The sequence below is a fragment of the Hemitrygon akajei genome, chromosome 9 (genome assembly GCF_048418815.1).
Source record: "Hemitrygon akajei chromosome 9, sHemAka1.3, whole genome shotgun sequence".
Classification (NCBI taxonomy): Eukaryota; Metazoa; Chordata; class Chondrichthyes; order Myliobatiformes; family Dasyatidae; genus Hemitrygon; species Hemitrygon akajei.
The window spans coordinates 50,916,991-50,933,967 of record NC_133132.1 but is presented as its reverse complement, the minus strand read 5'-3'; the positions used below and the strand labels follow the sequence as shown (position 1 = coordinate 50,933,967).

Genomic DNA, 16,977 nt, shown 5'->3' with positions numbered 1-16,977 from the left:
GGGAAAGGGGAACGACAGATAACAGCTAAACCGTGGATCATCCCAAATCTGCAAGTACACTGCGTGCCTTGTACTTATAAAAAAAAATTAAATTTTTATTGAACACAAACAAAAACATTGAACATATGCTAACAAAGCCAGGGAATCACACATAGCAGCAACAAATCTATAACTATTAACTTTAAATATACAAATAAAAAAGAAAATCCACTCTAAATACTATTGGACAGAAAGAACTACTGTATATCTAAAAGGAGTCACAAAATAAAAACATTTAGAGAGATAACCCGAAACGTTGACAAATTTGTAGTCTTTACAGTTTACTGGCTATGGGAAGTTTTCAGAGTATTAATATATAGTTTGAAGTTTGACGTAAAAATATAAATGAAGGTTTCTTATTGCTATATTTGAATTAATGGATATGAAATTTGCTGTAAATTAACAAAAGATTTTTAATAAAGAAATGATCCCTATGAGATTTGGTATTATTTGTAAACCCAAGTAAAATATTTTCAAAACAAAAAGTAAAATCCACATTAATCTATTGATATATAAATGGACAAACATCAACCCAAAATGTTTAAACGCATTCACAATCCCGAAACAGATGAAATAAATCCTCTGGATATAAACCACAAAAAGAACAGTTAGTTTCAATTTCAGAATTAAACCTTGTCAAATAAACATTGGTTGGGTAATATCCATGTATAATTTTAAATGAAATGTCTTTAATTTTATTCCTCAATAAAAGTTTACTAAATAAGCCCCAAGTACTCCTCCACCTGAGATTTGCTCCGACATGTTGGCCCGTACGTGGTTACGTCATTGGCTGGACGCAGCTGCCATGGTGACGCCGTGAGGCGACTTACCCGGTACACGGCGGCGGAGGCCTCGGAATCGGGATTGATGTGTGATGGCTTCCCTGCGGAAAGGGTCGTTGCGGCTGGTGCAGGTGACCGCCAACAACCTGCAGGGCCAGGTACCGGCTTCCGTGAGCCTGGGCAGGAGGGTAAGGGGTGGGGTGGGGTGGGGAACGCTGCCCCCACCATGATAGGGGCTGGGCGCCGTGGTCACCGTCTGTCCGACAGGGGCAAGCTGCAGCAGCGAATCTTGTCCCTGATTCAGATGTGTCCCCTTTGTGAAACATCACCCGCTTCAATTTGTTTCGTGACCTTCTTAAATAGAACTTCATTAAAACTGAATGAGCGAGTGGACCTGAGTAAAAAGGTAGGGGTGATGGTGGTGGTTGCCTGTTCTCGACTCCTTCCTTGCTGGCTGTCTTGAAGAGTGCCAGAAATGAGCTACTATGGCTTCGGTTTACTCCAAGGTGCTGTCCACTGACACTGGTCACTTACACCAATCTAATTTTCCAGCATTGACGCATTCCCTTTTATAGGATGGCGTTTCAAGTGTTCATCCAGACACTTAGTAAGTGTTGTAAGAGTCTCTGGTTCTGCCTAAGCATATTTTATATTGTATTCTTCACTCAGGTTCCCCCCTCCCCCCCCCCACCTCTGCTCCATGGAAAACAAAGCCAACTTTTGTACTATCTCGTTGTAGCTGAAATGATCAATCCCAGGTGACATCTCCTCTGCACCTTTATCAGTATAATCATATTTGCCTGTGGCCTACTTAATATTTATATTCAAAATACGAGAGAGAGAAGCACTGTCCTGAAGAAGAGTCTCAGTCTGATGAGTTGACTGTTTATTCATTTCCATTGATGCTGTCTAACCTGCTGAGTTCCTCCAGCATTTTGTTTGTGTTGCTAATGTTACTTAATGTTGTATGATAATCTTTCTACTCGAACAAAGCAAATGGAAGTGAGTATCCCTTATGCTGATTTAACCACTTTATTTATGATGCTGCTGTCAGAAATCTTTGGACATGTCCCCATGTTCTTCAGTACTTGATATAGTCACAGAAACAGGTCCTTCAGCTCATCCATCCAGTCTGCACCAAACCATTGAAACGGCCTAGTCCAATTGACTTACACCCAAACCATAGTCCTCCCATCTATGTACCTATCCAAGTTTCTTTTGAAAGTTGAAATCAAAATTGCATCCATCACTTGCACTGGCATCTCATTCCACCCTCTCGCCTCCCTCTGAGTGAAGAAGTTTCACCCTTAACCCATGACCTTTAGTTGTAGCCTCACTCAACCTCAGTGGAAAAAGCCTGCTTGCATTTACCCTTGCTATATCCCTCATAATTTTCCAAACCTCTGTTAAATTTCCCCTCAGTCTTCTAATTTCAAGGGAATAAACTTCTAACCTATTCAATCTTTCCTTATAACTCACATCCTCCAGACCTGGCAGCATTCTTGTAAATTTTATCTGGACTCTCAGTCTTATTTATATCTTATCTGTAGGTGGGTGACCAAAAGTGCACACAATACTCCAAATTAGGCCTCACAACTTCAACATAACATCCTAACTCCAGTACTCAATAGGGTCCTCACAACTTCAACATAACATCCTAACTCCAGTACTCAATAGGGTCCTAACATTCAATTGTTTATCCTTTTCTTATTAGCCTTCCCGAAACGCATTACTCCTTTTTCAGGATTAAATTCTATTTGCTATTTCTTCATCTACCACTCTCATTCTGGTACTTTTTGTGTTTTGTGCAAACTTACTAATCATATCTCCTGTGTTTTATATCTAGTTTATTAATATATATAACAACCAGCAAGGATCCTAGCATCAATCCTTCCATTATGTTGTGTAATCTTGTGTTTTTTCTCTCTTCAGTAATTTCTGTGTTTCAAATAGCAACAATAACTTGTATTTTTGCACCACTTCTATTGCAAAAACAAAATACAGGGCAAACAAAGGAATTACCTAGACCTTTAGAAAAGTCTAAGAAAATGTCTTTTATTATTTATTTATTGAGCTATGGTGCAGAGAAGGCCTTTTTGGCCCTTTGAGCCACGCTACCAGCAGCCCCCATTTAATCCTAGACTCGTCATGAGACAGTTGACAATGACCAATTAGCCTATCAACTGGTATGTCTTTGGACTGTGAAAGGAAACCAGAGCACCCGGAGGAAACCCACATGGTCACAGGGAGAACATACAACATGCAGTGGCAGGAACCCGGGTCACTGGTATTGTAAAGTGTTGTGCTAACCCCTATGTTATTGTGCCACCCCAAAAGTTGTCTGAAGGTAATTTTCTTTAAAAAGGAATAGCATTGGTGATCAGCATCTAACATACATAAAGGATAAAAATCTATATACAGATGCTGCTACCTGACCCACTGTGTTCCTCCAGGAATTTTTGTTGTTGTTGCATAAGGCAGGAATTAGTGGTACAGATAAAAGAGCTCTATGTGAATGTGCTTTTCCTTTCTATCAGTGTAGTAATGGCTAAACAGCTAAATGTGCAACTGAATGTTGGTAACAGCAGTTGTTTGCACTGCCTTCTCCAATGATTAGTGATGCTGCATACTGAGGAACAATAAACAGCAAATAAACCTGTGTAAATATTTTAGAAAATTCATCACTATCCTTTTTGTGTTAATTAGTTCCATTGTTGTCACCTTTCATGATTATCCATATCATTCACAAAACATGCATAATACGGTGGATTCTGGTGAATTCAAACATATTGGGACTAGTACATTTTGGCCCAATTAAGTGGCTCCCTCTATTAGCCAAATTTTCAGAGGAATAGTTTAAAAGATATTAAAAAAAAGACAAAGTACCATTTAACTGAGTAACAATTATGTATTTAATGAAATACAGAATAATTTAGAACACCAATACTACTACAGTACTATAAAACTGTATTAGTTCCTAGTAGTTATTAGCAGAGGAATTCACCTAGTGTATTGTTATAAGAATCACCCCTTGTAATAATGATCCGCGAGGCACAGATAATTTATATTTACCGACAAGTAACTGTTATTGTCTCAACTAAAAAGCACGTGGGTTCACAAACTAACTACTTGTGTGCACTCTACTGGATCTCACCCTCCATGAACAGTCAATGAAATGAAAAGGTATTATCCGGGAAAGGAGTCTACGCTGGCCAGGCATTACTCACGGCCTTTTCTCCACATATCCATGGAGTCCTCCATGTCCATGTTGGTGCATGGCCTAGTGGATAAGGCATTGGTCTAGTGATCTGAAGGTCACTGGTTCGAGCCTCAGCTAAGGCAGCATGTAGAAGATGCCCCTGTATTCCTTATTATCATCAAGGCATAAGACTGTAAATGAACAAAATTGGCGCAGATACCAAGTGTAGATAATGGGCTGCCTTCATACAATGCTTTCAATGATTGCATCCTCCAAATCTTCATTTTCATTGTTAAATCCCTTCACCTTCACCTTCTTCTTAGTTCCTAACTTGCTTTTTGAACACAAACACATGCAACTGTTTGCTCTAAGCATGGTGTCGTATCTAATGGTCATACAACTACACACGACTGACGCTAGTTAGAATCTGTTCAGCAACAGTCTCCTGTCCCAAATAAACAAAGGGAATCCCAGCTATTTTCTTGATTAGTTTTTGTTTTTTAAGACTTGTCATAAATAAGAGGCTGCTCTGATTAACCTATGGCCCAATTAACTGAAATCCACTGTATTTCAAAATACTGAAGAAGATTGTAATAAATTGCAAAAGAATTCATATTGCTTACTCGGTGGAAAAATAGTGGCAGAGAAAGGTGTGTAGTCTCATAATTTTGAAGAAAGGTTTCAGAGGAACAATGCAAGCAAAATAGTGCAGTTAAGTATTGTCATGATGGAGGAAGTATGTGTTTGAGAGCAGTGGACTTTATTAAGGAAATGGCTATTGAAGCATGGCATCCTGGACTTTCTAAATAGAGGGAAAGAATACAAAAGTAGGGAAATTCTGCTGAATCTTTACTAAACACCAGTCAGAGGAAATATATGAAGGTCCTCGAGAGAGTGAATATAAGATATATTAGAATAGTTGGACAGGTCATCTGATACGATAACACCCAACGATTTAAAGCTGCTGAATCTTTCCACCGCCAATCCCCCAATGTAAACTGGCACATGTTTGCCCTCCTCCCCTTCCTAAAGTCAACAATCAGCTCTGTAGTTTTGTTAATGTTGAGCAAGCCAGGTGACTTACCTCGCTCTGCTAAGTGGACTCTTTACCATCAATGATTCATCCAACAATAGTAGTATCATCTGTGAATTTGATGATGGCATTGAAGCTATGCTTAGACAGGTATGTGTAGAGAGTAGAGAAGGAGGGTAAACATGCAGTCTTGAGGTGCACCTATGCTGATCGTCAGAGAAGAGGAGATGTCATTAGTCCTCACTGATTGAGGTTGGCCCTTGAGAAAGCTGAGTATCCAGTTCCAGAGGGGGTTACGGAGGCCCAGGTCTTGAAACTTGATAATAAGTTTGGATGGGATGATTGAGTTGAACATCAAGCTGTATTTGATTAACAGCAGTCTGACCTAAGAGTTGCTGTCTTATAGGTAGTCCAGAGCAGAATGATGAGCCAGGCTGCTGTTGACTTGTGGCAGTTGGACCATGGGGAAAGAACAAAGGGATGGATTGGTCCTTAAAGAGTCAGACTACATACTCAAATGCCTCCACCTGTGCTATAATACTGTCATTCTAAGGTGTACACATACAAATTATATTTCCATATTCCATTAAGGTTGATGCCTTACTAAAGAACATTAAACGTCCTGAACAAAGAGAGGAAGCTTATCAGAGGTAAGTTCTTTGGTTGTTTTAGTATTTGCTTTTATAACAAAATTTGAATGTCAACTTTAAGCACTGTGCCATTGTGGAAAAAAAATTATTCTATATGCGTTGAAGTAGTGAAGTACAGTTCCTGATGTATTTTTATATTACAAGGCAGAAAGCATTCAAAATTACCTACTGTCATAAAAGTTTGCTGTACAAAATGTGGTTAATTGTGCTGTTGATGATAACTTTCTTCATTTATCTGTATGTCCGCACAGTTTTGTTGTCCCCTTGTTCATTATTTATCTACTGCTCCATTGTCATGTTCCCACAACCAGGATATTGCTGTTTGCTTCTTTCTTAACAGTTTCAGTAAATAAGCAATTAAATAAGAAATTATCTTAAAATCTCACTGCTTTCTAACATAGAAAACCTACAGCACAATACAGGCCTTTCGGCCCACAAAGCTGTGCCGAACATGTCCTTGCCTTAGAAATTACCTAGGGTTACCCATAGCCCTCTATTTTTCTGAGCTCCATGTACCTGTCCAGGAATCTCTTAAAAGACCCTGTCGTATCCACCTCCACCACCATCGCCAGCAGCCCATTCACGCACTCACCACTCTCTGTGTAAAAAAACTTACCCCTGACATCTCCTCTGTACCTACTTCCAAGCACCTTAAAACTGTGCCCTCCCGTGTTAGTCATTTCAACCCTGGGAAAAAGCCTCTGACTATCCACATGATCAATGCCACTCATCATCTTATACACCTCTATCAGGTCACCTCTCATCCTCTGTCACTCCAAGGAAAAAAAGGCCGAGTTCACTCAACCTATTTTGATAAGGCATGCTCCCTAATCCAGGCAACATCCTTGTAAATCTCCTCTGCACCCTTTCTATGGTTTCCACATCCTTCCTGTAGTGAGGTGACCAGAACTGAGCACAATACTCCAAGTGGGAGCACAAAGTGCACTGCAGATGCTGTGGTCAAATCAACATGTACAAGCAAGCTGGAGGAACTCAGCAGGTCAGGCAGCATCCGTGGAAATGAGCAATCAACGTTTCGGGCTGAGACCGAGTCCTGATGAAGGGTCTCGGCCTGAAACGTTGACTGCTCGTTTCCACGGATGCTGCCCGACCTGCTCAGTTCCTCCAGCTTGTTTGTACGTGTTGATTTGTACTCCAAGTGGGGTCTGACCAGTGTCCCATATAGCTGCAACATTACCTTTCTGCTCCTTAACTCAATCCCATGATTGATGAAGTCCAATGCACCATATGCTTTCTTAACCACAGAGTCAACCTGCGCAGCAGCTTTGAGTGTCCTATGGACTCGGACCCCAAGGTCCCTCTGATCCTCCACACTGCCAAGAGTCTTACCATTAGTACTATATTCTGCCATCATATTTGACCTACCGAAATAAACCACCTCACACTTACCTGGGTTGAACTCCATCTGCCATTTCTTAGCTCAGTTTTGCATCCTATCAGTGTCCTGCTGTAACCTCTGATAGCCCTCCACATTATCACAACACCCCCAACCTTTCTGTCATCAGCAAATTTACTAACCCATCCCTCTACTTCCTCATCCAGGTCATTTATAAAAATCACGAAGAGTAGGGGTCCCAGAACAGATCCCTGAGGCACACCACTGGCAGACCTCCATGCAGAATATGACCCGTCTACAACCACTCTTTGCCTTCTGTGGGCAAGCCAGTTCTGGATCCACAAAGCAATGTCCCCTTGGAACCCATGCCTCCTTACTTTCTCATTAAGCCTTGCATGGGGTACCTTGCTGATAGCCATATACACTACATCTACTGCTCTACCTTTATCAATGTGTTTAGTCACATCGTCAAAAAATTCAGTCAGGCTCGTAGGGCACGACCTGCCTTTCACAAAGCCATGCTGACTATTCCTAATCATATTATGCCTCTCCAAATGTTCATAAATCCTGCTTCTCAGGATCTTCATCAATTTACCAACCACTGAAGTAAGACTCAAGTAATTTCCTGAGTTATCCCTACTCCCTGTTTTGAATAAAGGAACAACATCCGCAACCCTTCAATCCTTCAGAACCTCTCCCGACCCCATTGATGATGCAAAGGTCATCGTCAAAGGCTCAGCAATCTCCTCCCTCGCCTCCCACAGTAGCCTGGGGTACATCTTGTCCGTTTCTGGTGACTTATCCAACTTGATGCTTTCCAAAAGCTCCAGCATATCCTCTTTCTTAATATCTACATGCTCAAGCTTTTCAGTCTGCTGTAAGTCATCCGTACAATTGCCAAGATCCTTTTCCGTAGTGAATACTGAAGCAAAGTACTCATTAAGTACCTCTGCTATCTCATCCAGTTCCATGCACACTTTTCCACTGTCACACTTGATTGGTCATATTTGTAGAGTGCCTTGGGGTTTTCCTTAATTCTGTCCTCCAAGGCCTTCTCATGGCCTCTTCTGGCTCTCCTAATTTCTTTCTTAAGTTCCTTCCTGCTAGCCTTATAATTTTCTAGATCTCTATCATTACCTAGTTTTTTGAACCTTTCATAAGCTCTTCTTTTTGACTACATTTACAACAGCCTTTGTACACCATGATTCCTGTACCCTACCATCCTTTCCTGTCTCATTGGAACGTACCTACGCAGAACCCCACGCAAATTTCCCCTGAACATTTGCCACATTTCTTCCGTATGTTTCCCTAAGAACATCTGTTCCAAATTTATGTATCCAAGTTCCTGCCTGATAGCCTCATGTTTCCCCTTACTCCAATGCTTTCCTAACTTGTCTGTTCCTATCCCTCTCCAATGGTATGGTAAAGGATATAGCTTTGTGATCACTCTTCAAAATGCTCTCCCTCTGAGAGATCTGATACCTGACCAGCTTCATTTCCTAATACCAGATCAAGTACAGCCTCCCCTCTTGTAGGCTTATCTACTTATTGTGTCAAACCTTCCTGAACCCGCCTAACAAACTGCACCCCATCTAAACTCCTCACTCTAGGGACATGCCAATCAATATTTGGGAAATTAAAATCTCCCACCACAACAACCCTGTTATTATCACACCTTTTCAGAATCTGTCTCCCTATCTGCTCCTCGATGTCCATGTTACTATTGGGTAGTCTATAAAAAACACCCAGTAGAGTTATTGACCCCATCCTGTTCCTAACTTCCACCTACAGAGACCCCGTAGACAATCCCTCCATGTCTTCCTCCTTGATACTATCCTTGAAATGTGCCATGTCCCCACCTCTTTTTCCTCCCTCCCTGTCCTTTCTAAAACATCTAAAGCCTGGCACTCGAAGCAACCATTCCAGCTCCTGAGCCATCCAAGTCTCTGTAATGGCCACAACATCATAGCTCCAAGTACTGATCCTTGCTGTAAGTTCATCCGCTTTGTTCGTAATTCTCCTTTCATCAAAATAGATACATCTCAAGCCATCAGTCTGAGCATGTCCCTTCTCTATCAACTGTCTATCTTCCATCTTGCACCCTTTCTATTGAATATATGTCAGAATTGTTGAAGATCTGTGAAAATAGTGTAAGTTTTGCTAATTTGTAATTTGCTTTGCATAATTTAAGCCATTTACTTTTATATCGCACAACATATTTCCTTAGTAAGTGAGCTCCAGTAGAAAAAAGCAACAGTTAATGTGTTTGCCTCAGTAAATGACAATCAGAATCTGATCCTCTCCACCTTGTAATCTCACGCCTTGAGTGATTGCTGTGCAAGTTTCCCTTCCTCCTGTTAAGTTCTGTTGACTGCAGCTTTCCTTCCAGTTGTGCTAAATTTCATAGAACATAACTGTTTCCCATGAGGTAGTCTCCCTCTCTCCACGCAGCTGATGAGTTCAAAGTAAAGGCAGAAGCCGATACAATTTGGCACCAGCGGCATTGCAACCGTTGCTAGTCAGCGTTGAGCTCAATGTATGACTACCTTAGGGACTCCAGCATTTTTCCTGGGGGTTTACCCTCATAGCCTTTCCCATGATTATGTATAGCTGAAAGGCAGCGGAGGTTTGAGATCAGAGTTTTCCTTCTCCTTGATGATCTGACAACCACAGCTGACGAGGCCCATCTGCCTGAAGCGACTGTCAGTAGAACTGGTTGTGCCGGGCTTAGTAGTTAAGCCCCACATGAAAGCCAGGAGCTGGATTTGGTTAATAAGTACTGGGCACTTATCCCCACTACCACCCCTGGCTAAAACAGCCTCAAAGAACCTTTAAATAGACTTGTACATTTAAAGTTTTTCACTATTCCATTAAGCTGTCTTTCATAGTACTTTCCCAAGTTTCTTCATGCCATCTAGTTTATTAAGGAGGCAAATGGTCTTTGTAAATAAAATCATTGCATGGGTTTATTCCATTTCTTAATACTTGCTACTGGATGGAAAACTATGATGGTCAAATGAATTGTCAAGTGGGGATAACAGGCCTCATGTCTTTTCACACCATCTTATTATTTTCCTTTATTCCTTTGCTGGGCCACAGCTTACTGTTTTTTAAAATTACTGCATGCATGTGCTCCCCAGGTTGCAGATGATCTGACTTATGGAAATTAAGTCCCATATACAGCATTGTTATAGTATTTTACCAGATAGTAATAATAAAATATTTTATGTTATACAGTAAATATTCCATTAGTTTAATTATGAGTGGTGTTAGGGTGAATGCTAACTGAAATGAAAGAATTACAGCAAGCGTATGTAAGGCCATACACCATGGGTAGCTAGAGGAAATGGATGAATCTGACTTATGGAGAAATCAGCTTGCCTCAGGAACAGAATCCTTATGTAATTTTGGGACTGCTTATATTTCATAACAATCCCTTTACTGCTGCAGCACTATTTTACACGTACCTGTTGAGATGAAAATCCACTATTACAAAAGTTTGCACATTTATTTCTAATTTGTCTATCCATCTTGGGTTTTTATTTAGTAATATACACTTTAATTTATTTTCCAGCACCATTGAGAGAAAAAAGCCAGAATTTAAAGACAGTTTAATTCAATAACTGTTTATTTCTATAAAGTAAAACCATTTATTCTTAGTGATCTCTTGTTGCACTCCAGCTCCCCTCTATTCATTCATTTTGGTGATGTACATTGTAAGGTTATTACAAAGCATGCCAGGTTCAACTTTTTGGTGAAACTGTGATAAACATCATACAAATATGTTTATGTGTGCTTAACGTTGTCATCTTAATGAGTTTTCATGTTTTTGTACATATTAATTGATTTTAACAGACATTTTGACTTTTACATAGTTGTCTTCAATTAAAGCAATCTGTTGATGAAACTTTGGACACTCTGCACAAGTTAAAGAAGGTAAATTTAAATTTAAGTTGTTGACAATCATTTCTTTCACTTGTTGTCATTTATTTTCCAGTTTTCAGATTTTGTTTAGACACTTCTGCAATGAGGAAGGAGTTTTTTTTGCTATCTGCCTTGTCCATATCCCTCATAATTGTTGCAAATATCCATTAGCTCTCCCCTCTACCAGCCTCCTTCACTCCAAGGAAAACAACATTTCCAGTGAAAATCCTGCATTTCAATTAAGCTAATTTCTTTCTCAATTAATTTAATATATAATATTACTAATTTTATAGCACATTTCACAATTTCTGGGCAAATCACTCCCAAATTTGGATAATTAATTTGAATTAAATGTCTTGAAAGAGGAATGTATTTTCAATATATAAAACACAGTAACAGTGGAATTAGCGTCTCAATTGATATATATATATATATATAAATATTTTTTTTCAAGAACAATTTTCTCACCCTTCTGTTTCTCAGGTTTCTCTGCGTAACTCTAGATGATACTTATTGCGCACAATTACATTTCTTTTCGCAGTAAATTTTCTTCTCTTTTTTGAAATGGCGTTTCTTAGGAGCATGCAGTTGGGATTGGAGCATGGTGGTGATGAGCTAATATTGCTTTATTACTTGCTGGAGCAACTAAGTTATGTTGTACCTTACTGCTTGGTTTTAAGTATTTTGTAGAGCCTCTTGGTTTTACTTTTTTTTAATAAATTTTTTTATTGAATTTTCAAATAGTTACAAAAGGAAAAAAAAATTATCAACCCTTCCCCCCTCCCCTTAACCCCTCCCCCCTAACATATCCCTGTAGAAAGAGAAAAAAAAGAGAGAAGAAAAAAGAAAGAAAGAAAGAGTGCCTGGATATCGGAAGATCCCCACATGCTCCATGGAGTTTGTAATAACTTTAGTATATATATTTATTTATTTCCCCAAATAACCAATAATTTTATCTTCAGAGCACCTATATATTTAATCCTATCTTTTGTAAATAAGGGCGCCAAATTTTCAGAAATATTTCACAGTTATCTCTTAAATTATAAGTAATTTTTTCAAGTGGAATGCAGCTGAAAATTTCATTCTTCCAACTATCTATACTTAAATATGAATCCGATTTCCAAGTAACTGCAATAGCCTTTTTGGCTACTGCCAATGCAATTTTTATGAATTCTTTCTGATATTTATTCAGTTTGGATTTCGGTTTTATCCCTTCAATATCGCCTAGTAAAAATAATGTTGGATTATGTGGAAGTTGTGTTCCAATAATTTGTTCCAATAAAACTCTTAAATTTGTCCAAAAAGGTTGAATTTTAAAACAAGACTTTTTTTTGGAGACGGTTGATGTTGCTGCAATTTCCTGTTCTGTATCGCCGGAGGTAAAATGCACTTGAGCCCGAGGCTCTTTGATGGAGGCCGGCCTTGATTCTTTTCCAACTTGTGTTGACTTCAAAGTAGTAGTTTTCTTCTGCTTCTGTTTAGGAGACATATCTTAAGACAATCCTGAGTAGTTTATAGGTAATTTTAAAAGAATATTTACTAACTTTTCTTCACTTAAACATTATTTTACTGGTTTTTACGGGAGAGCTGGATTTCCACGTCTCAATCCTACGTCATCACGTGACGTCCCCTGGTTTTACTTACTTTTATGAGTGAAGTTTGTAAAGGTACACGTTCTAGAGACTGAACTTAAGCAGCATAGAAAAGTTTGAAGTAAATTTTATTATCAAAATACATACATGTCCTCATATACAACCCTGAGATTTATATTCTTGCAGATATACTCAAGATAAATCTATAGAAGAATAACTATTTATCAGAATTAATGAATTACTGCTTAACTAGGGCATTCAACCAGATTGCAGAAGACAACAAACTGTGCAAATACAAAAAGAAGAAATAATTATAAATAAATAACCAATAAATATTGAGAACATGAGATGATGAAACCTTGAAAGTGCATCCATGGGCTGTGGGAACATTTCACTGGAGCAAGTGAAGTTATCCCCTTTAGTTCAAGAGCCTGATGGTTAAGGGATAGTAACAGTTCCTAAACCTGGTGGTGTGAGTCCTGAGGCTCTTGTACCTCTTTCTGATGGCAGCAGCAAAAGGAGAGCATGTTCTGGTTGGTGGTGGTCCATGTTGATTCTTTCCTGCAATAGTGTTTCATGTAGATTTGCTTAGTGGTTGGGAGGTCCTTACCCATGATGGGCCATATCCACTACATTATGTAGAATTTTCTGTAAAAGGGCATTGGTGTTTCCACTAGGCTGTGATGCAGCCAGACAAAAGATGGTGAGAATGGAGAACAAAATCAGTTTATTCTTCTTGTATGGTTTAACTACAGTTGGAGTACACTGTACAGTGGCTGGTTACTGCGTACAGTTCAGGATGCCACACTATAGGAAAGATGTGATTGCATTGGAAAAGGTGAAGGTGCAATTCCTGGGATGAAGCATTTCAGTTATTAGACTGGAAAGACTGGTTTTGTTTTCTTTGTAGTGGAGGAGGCTAAAGGGTTGGGGCTGATAGAGGTATATGAAAATATAAGAGCCGTAGATAGGAGGGACATTTACCCCAAAGCTAAGGTGTCTAAACAAAGAGGTGTAGGTGTAGGGTAAGTTACAACCAGATGGAGATGTGATGAAGTTGGTTGGAAACTGGGAGGCACTGTCTTGAGTTAATGATAGTGGCAGGTACTCTCACAATAATGAAGTATCTAGACCATTACCTGAATCATAAGCTATAAAAGGCTGCAAATCGAGTGCTAGTTAATGCGATTAGTACCGACGGGTACTTGATGGTCAGCATAGGCATTGTGGGCCGAAGTGCCTGTTTCTGTGTCACGTGATTCTATGACTATTCTTGATCCTGAAGGATAGGAAAGCAGAATAAAAAATATACTATAGAAGCAAAGGATTTATATAATAACTTCCAAAGATTAAAAATAGCTGAGCTGTACTGTGTAAACTCAATGTATATAGTTTATAAATGTAGAGAGACTCTTAGGTTTAAGATGGTGCTACTAAAGGCAAGCAACAGCTTACTGATAGTTCGAAAGGCAAGAGATTCAACTAAAACATTAGTAATAGCATATTTTCTGAAGTAAATTGTGGTAAACTATCTCTGCAAGCAATGAAGAGGCAAGCGAAGACAATGCAATTTTGAAGGATGAGTGTGCTGGTGCATTGCAAAATCGACACAAATGGAATTGGAGTGAGAGGAGGAGTCGAAACAGAGGAGTTTCGTTGCTTGTCCAGCTAAACCAAGTGCAAGGTTGAATCACTAAGCGCCCAGCTAATTCGGAGAGGTCGAGAATGGCTCTGGGGTGGGCGGTGTTGTCTAGACCCAGAAGGAATCACTGGCGGCATAATCTAGGCCCAGAGTTTGTCGCTGTGGTGGGACCTCGTTCCTAATGTTAGGCATGATCTGCTGTTTGGATAGTTAAATGCCAGCCCAGATAACTGGAAGGGCAGGGTGTCGAAACTGGAGGTGAGGGTTGGGTCGATTTCACACTGATGCTGTGAGACTTCCTGGCTGCTGCGCTTCACATCTGTGAGCTTTGCAGTGATTTGTCCCGCCAATATGACCAAGGTTTTGGCGTTCCTCCGGGAATTCGGATCTAAGGACTCAATTTGGTTTGTAATGTTGTTAGTCACTTTTTTGTCTGCATGATTTGTGTTTCTTTCCCTCTTTCTTTGCACATTGGGTGTTGGTCCTTTCAGATTACTTGCTTTTTGGCTGCCTGTAAGCAGACAAATCTCAAGGTTGTATAATTTATATATTCTTTCATATTAAATGTAAGAATCTTGAATCTTTGATATAATGAAAATAACCTTTCAAAGTGTAATTGGTTTGCAATTTATATAAAGTAATTAATAATGAGCTAAGCTGTTGCAGCAATATTTGAGGATAAATGGGGTAAACTTCCTTGTTATGTTCAAATTGAGCATTTATCTTTGTTGCACACCTGCGAGGGTGAACGGAGTAAATTTAGTCTGAAGTACTATTACTAAGCTAAAACTCATACTTAGCTCCCACACTTCAATACAAAACTACAAACCTTCTTGTGCTCTCTAGATGTGTTCTCACAAGGACTGTGTCTTTTTCTTCAGGCAAATGAACTAACTCATGTAAATAATTATGATCAGCGGAAACGAGCTGAGGAGAGGCGACTGGCAGGCATGTCAGAATTGCTTCGAGAACTTGCTCGGAGACTAGAAAAGGAGTGTCTTAAGCAGAAAATGGATGAAGCTGCAAAGTAAGGGACTGCTAAACTGAATTGAAAAGACTTTTAACTTCAGATGAATGTTAAAACTTCTAATTCTGTTGGGCAGGCAATGTATGAGGGAGATCTTCGTATTACTATATGTAGTATTTTTATTGGAATGGGTGAGGTAACTGTGACTGAAGTATAAAGTGACTGAATGGTAAAAGGTGGCTCTGGATCAACATAAATGAATTTTCATTCAATAGATGATTAATACCTGGAAGATGTATAAATATTCTCAGGAATGTTGAGGGTTCAGTAATTTTCTTAAGATTGAGATTACCTGATGCATTTTAATAGAAGTGTGTGGGTTGTACAGAGAACAAGAAAAAATCTGCAGATGCTGGAAATCTAAGCAACACACACAAAATGCTGGAGGAACTCTCCAGGCCAAACAGCATCTATGGAAAAGAGTACAGTTGAAGTTCTGGGCCGAGACCCTTCGGCAGGACTGGAGAAAAAAAGCTGAGGAGTAGATTTATAAGAGTAGGGTTGTATTGAAGTAAACTTTTGGATAGCTGAATCTTTTCCTACCCAAAGCAATTGATCTGGGTTGACCAGGATGTACAATTAAATCAACACATACCATTTAATCTATACATGTTAATTCATAAGGGTCTGGCCGTATCTCATTTTATTATGGTTTGCTCCTTCTGTGTTTTTTATTTGTGACTTCCTACCAAATTCCCACTTCCTCCCTGGTAACATTTCCTTTCTCAATCCCAGCACAAAGTTGATATACATAGATTAAATTACCAGTGGGGAGGCAAGATGGAGGAAATGTAAATTGGATGATGGGTTTCCAAAACTGAGGAACAACACCTTATATACCGGCTGGGTAGCCTCCAACCTGATGGCATGAACATTGACTTCTCTAACTTCCGTTAATGCCCCTCCTCCCCTTCTTACCCCATCCCTGACATATTTATTTGTTTTTTTTTCTCTCTCTCTCTGCCCATCACCCTGCCTGTTCTCCATCTCCCTCTGGTGCTTCCCCCCCCTTTCTTTCTCCCGAGGCCTCTCGTCCCATGATCCTTTCCCTTCTCCAGCTCTGTATCACTTTCGCCAATCACCTTTCCAGCTCTTAGCTTCATCCCACCCCCTCCGGTCTTTTCCTATCATTTCGCATTTCACCCTCCCCCCACTACTTTCAAATCTCTTACTACCTTTCCTGTCGGTTAGCCCTGACGAAGGGTCTCGGCCCAAAACGTTGACAGTGCTTCTCCTTATAGATGTTGCCTGGCCTGCTGTGTTCCACCAGCATTTTGTGTGTGTTGTTGTTTGAATTTCCAGCATCTGCAGATTTCCTCGTGTTTGTTCCAAAACTGATGTTGTTTTTCTTTAGTGATTGTGATGTTATTTTGTTATTCCATTTTGACTTGCATATTTACCACCAGAAAAGCAAGGGTTTTTACCTGATGAGATAACTGAACCTCAATGGGCATGAATAATGTTTAAGAAGTTAATGATAGACTTATTTTGATGGCTCGCTGTGGCAGATGACAAATGTTTCCTTGGAAGATAAATTGAAAATGGGATATAAATCCCTGGGCTGTATTTTATAAGGAGCAAGCTGTTCAAAAACCTAAAATGATTGAAAATGGATAAATTTTAGAATGAAAGCTATAAAATTCAGTTCCATATTCACTCACCTGTACTGTATTATGCTTTATTTTGCCAGTTTTTGTGCCAGATAGTGTCAGAAGTTGATATCGAACAGTCT

General features: G+C 39.6%; 1 protein-coding gene across 1 annotated transcript in view; it reads left to right on the top strand.

The window, feature by feature from the left end:
• Positions 1–853: 853 nt before the first annotated feature.
• nphp1 (nephronophthisis 1) overlaps positions 854–16,977 on the top strand; it is an 83,000-nt gene continuing 66,876 nt past the window's right edge. The window contains exons 1-4 of the mRNA XM_073055955.1: positions 854–979; positions 5,645–5,703; positions 10,936–10,996; positions 15,100–15,245. Of these exons, the coding sequence (XP_072912056.1) occupies positions 914–979; positions 5,645–5,703; positions 10,936–10,996; positions 15,100–15,245 (332 nt within the window). The 5' untranslated portion in view covers positions 854–913. The remainder of the gene's footprint in view (positions 980–5,644; positions 5,704–10,935; positions 10,997–15,099; positions 15,246–16,977) is intronic.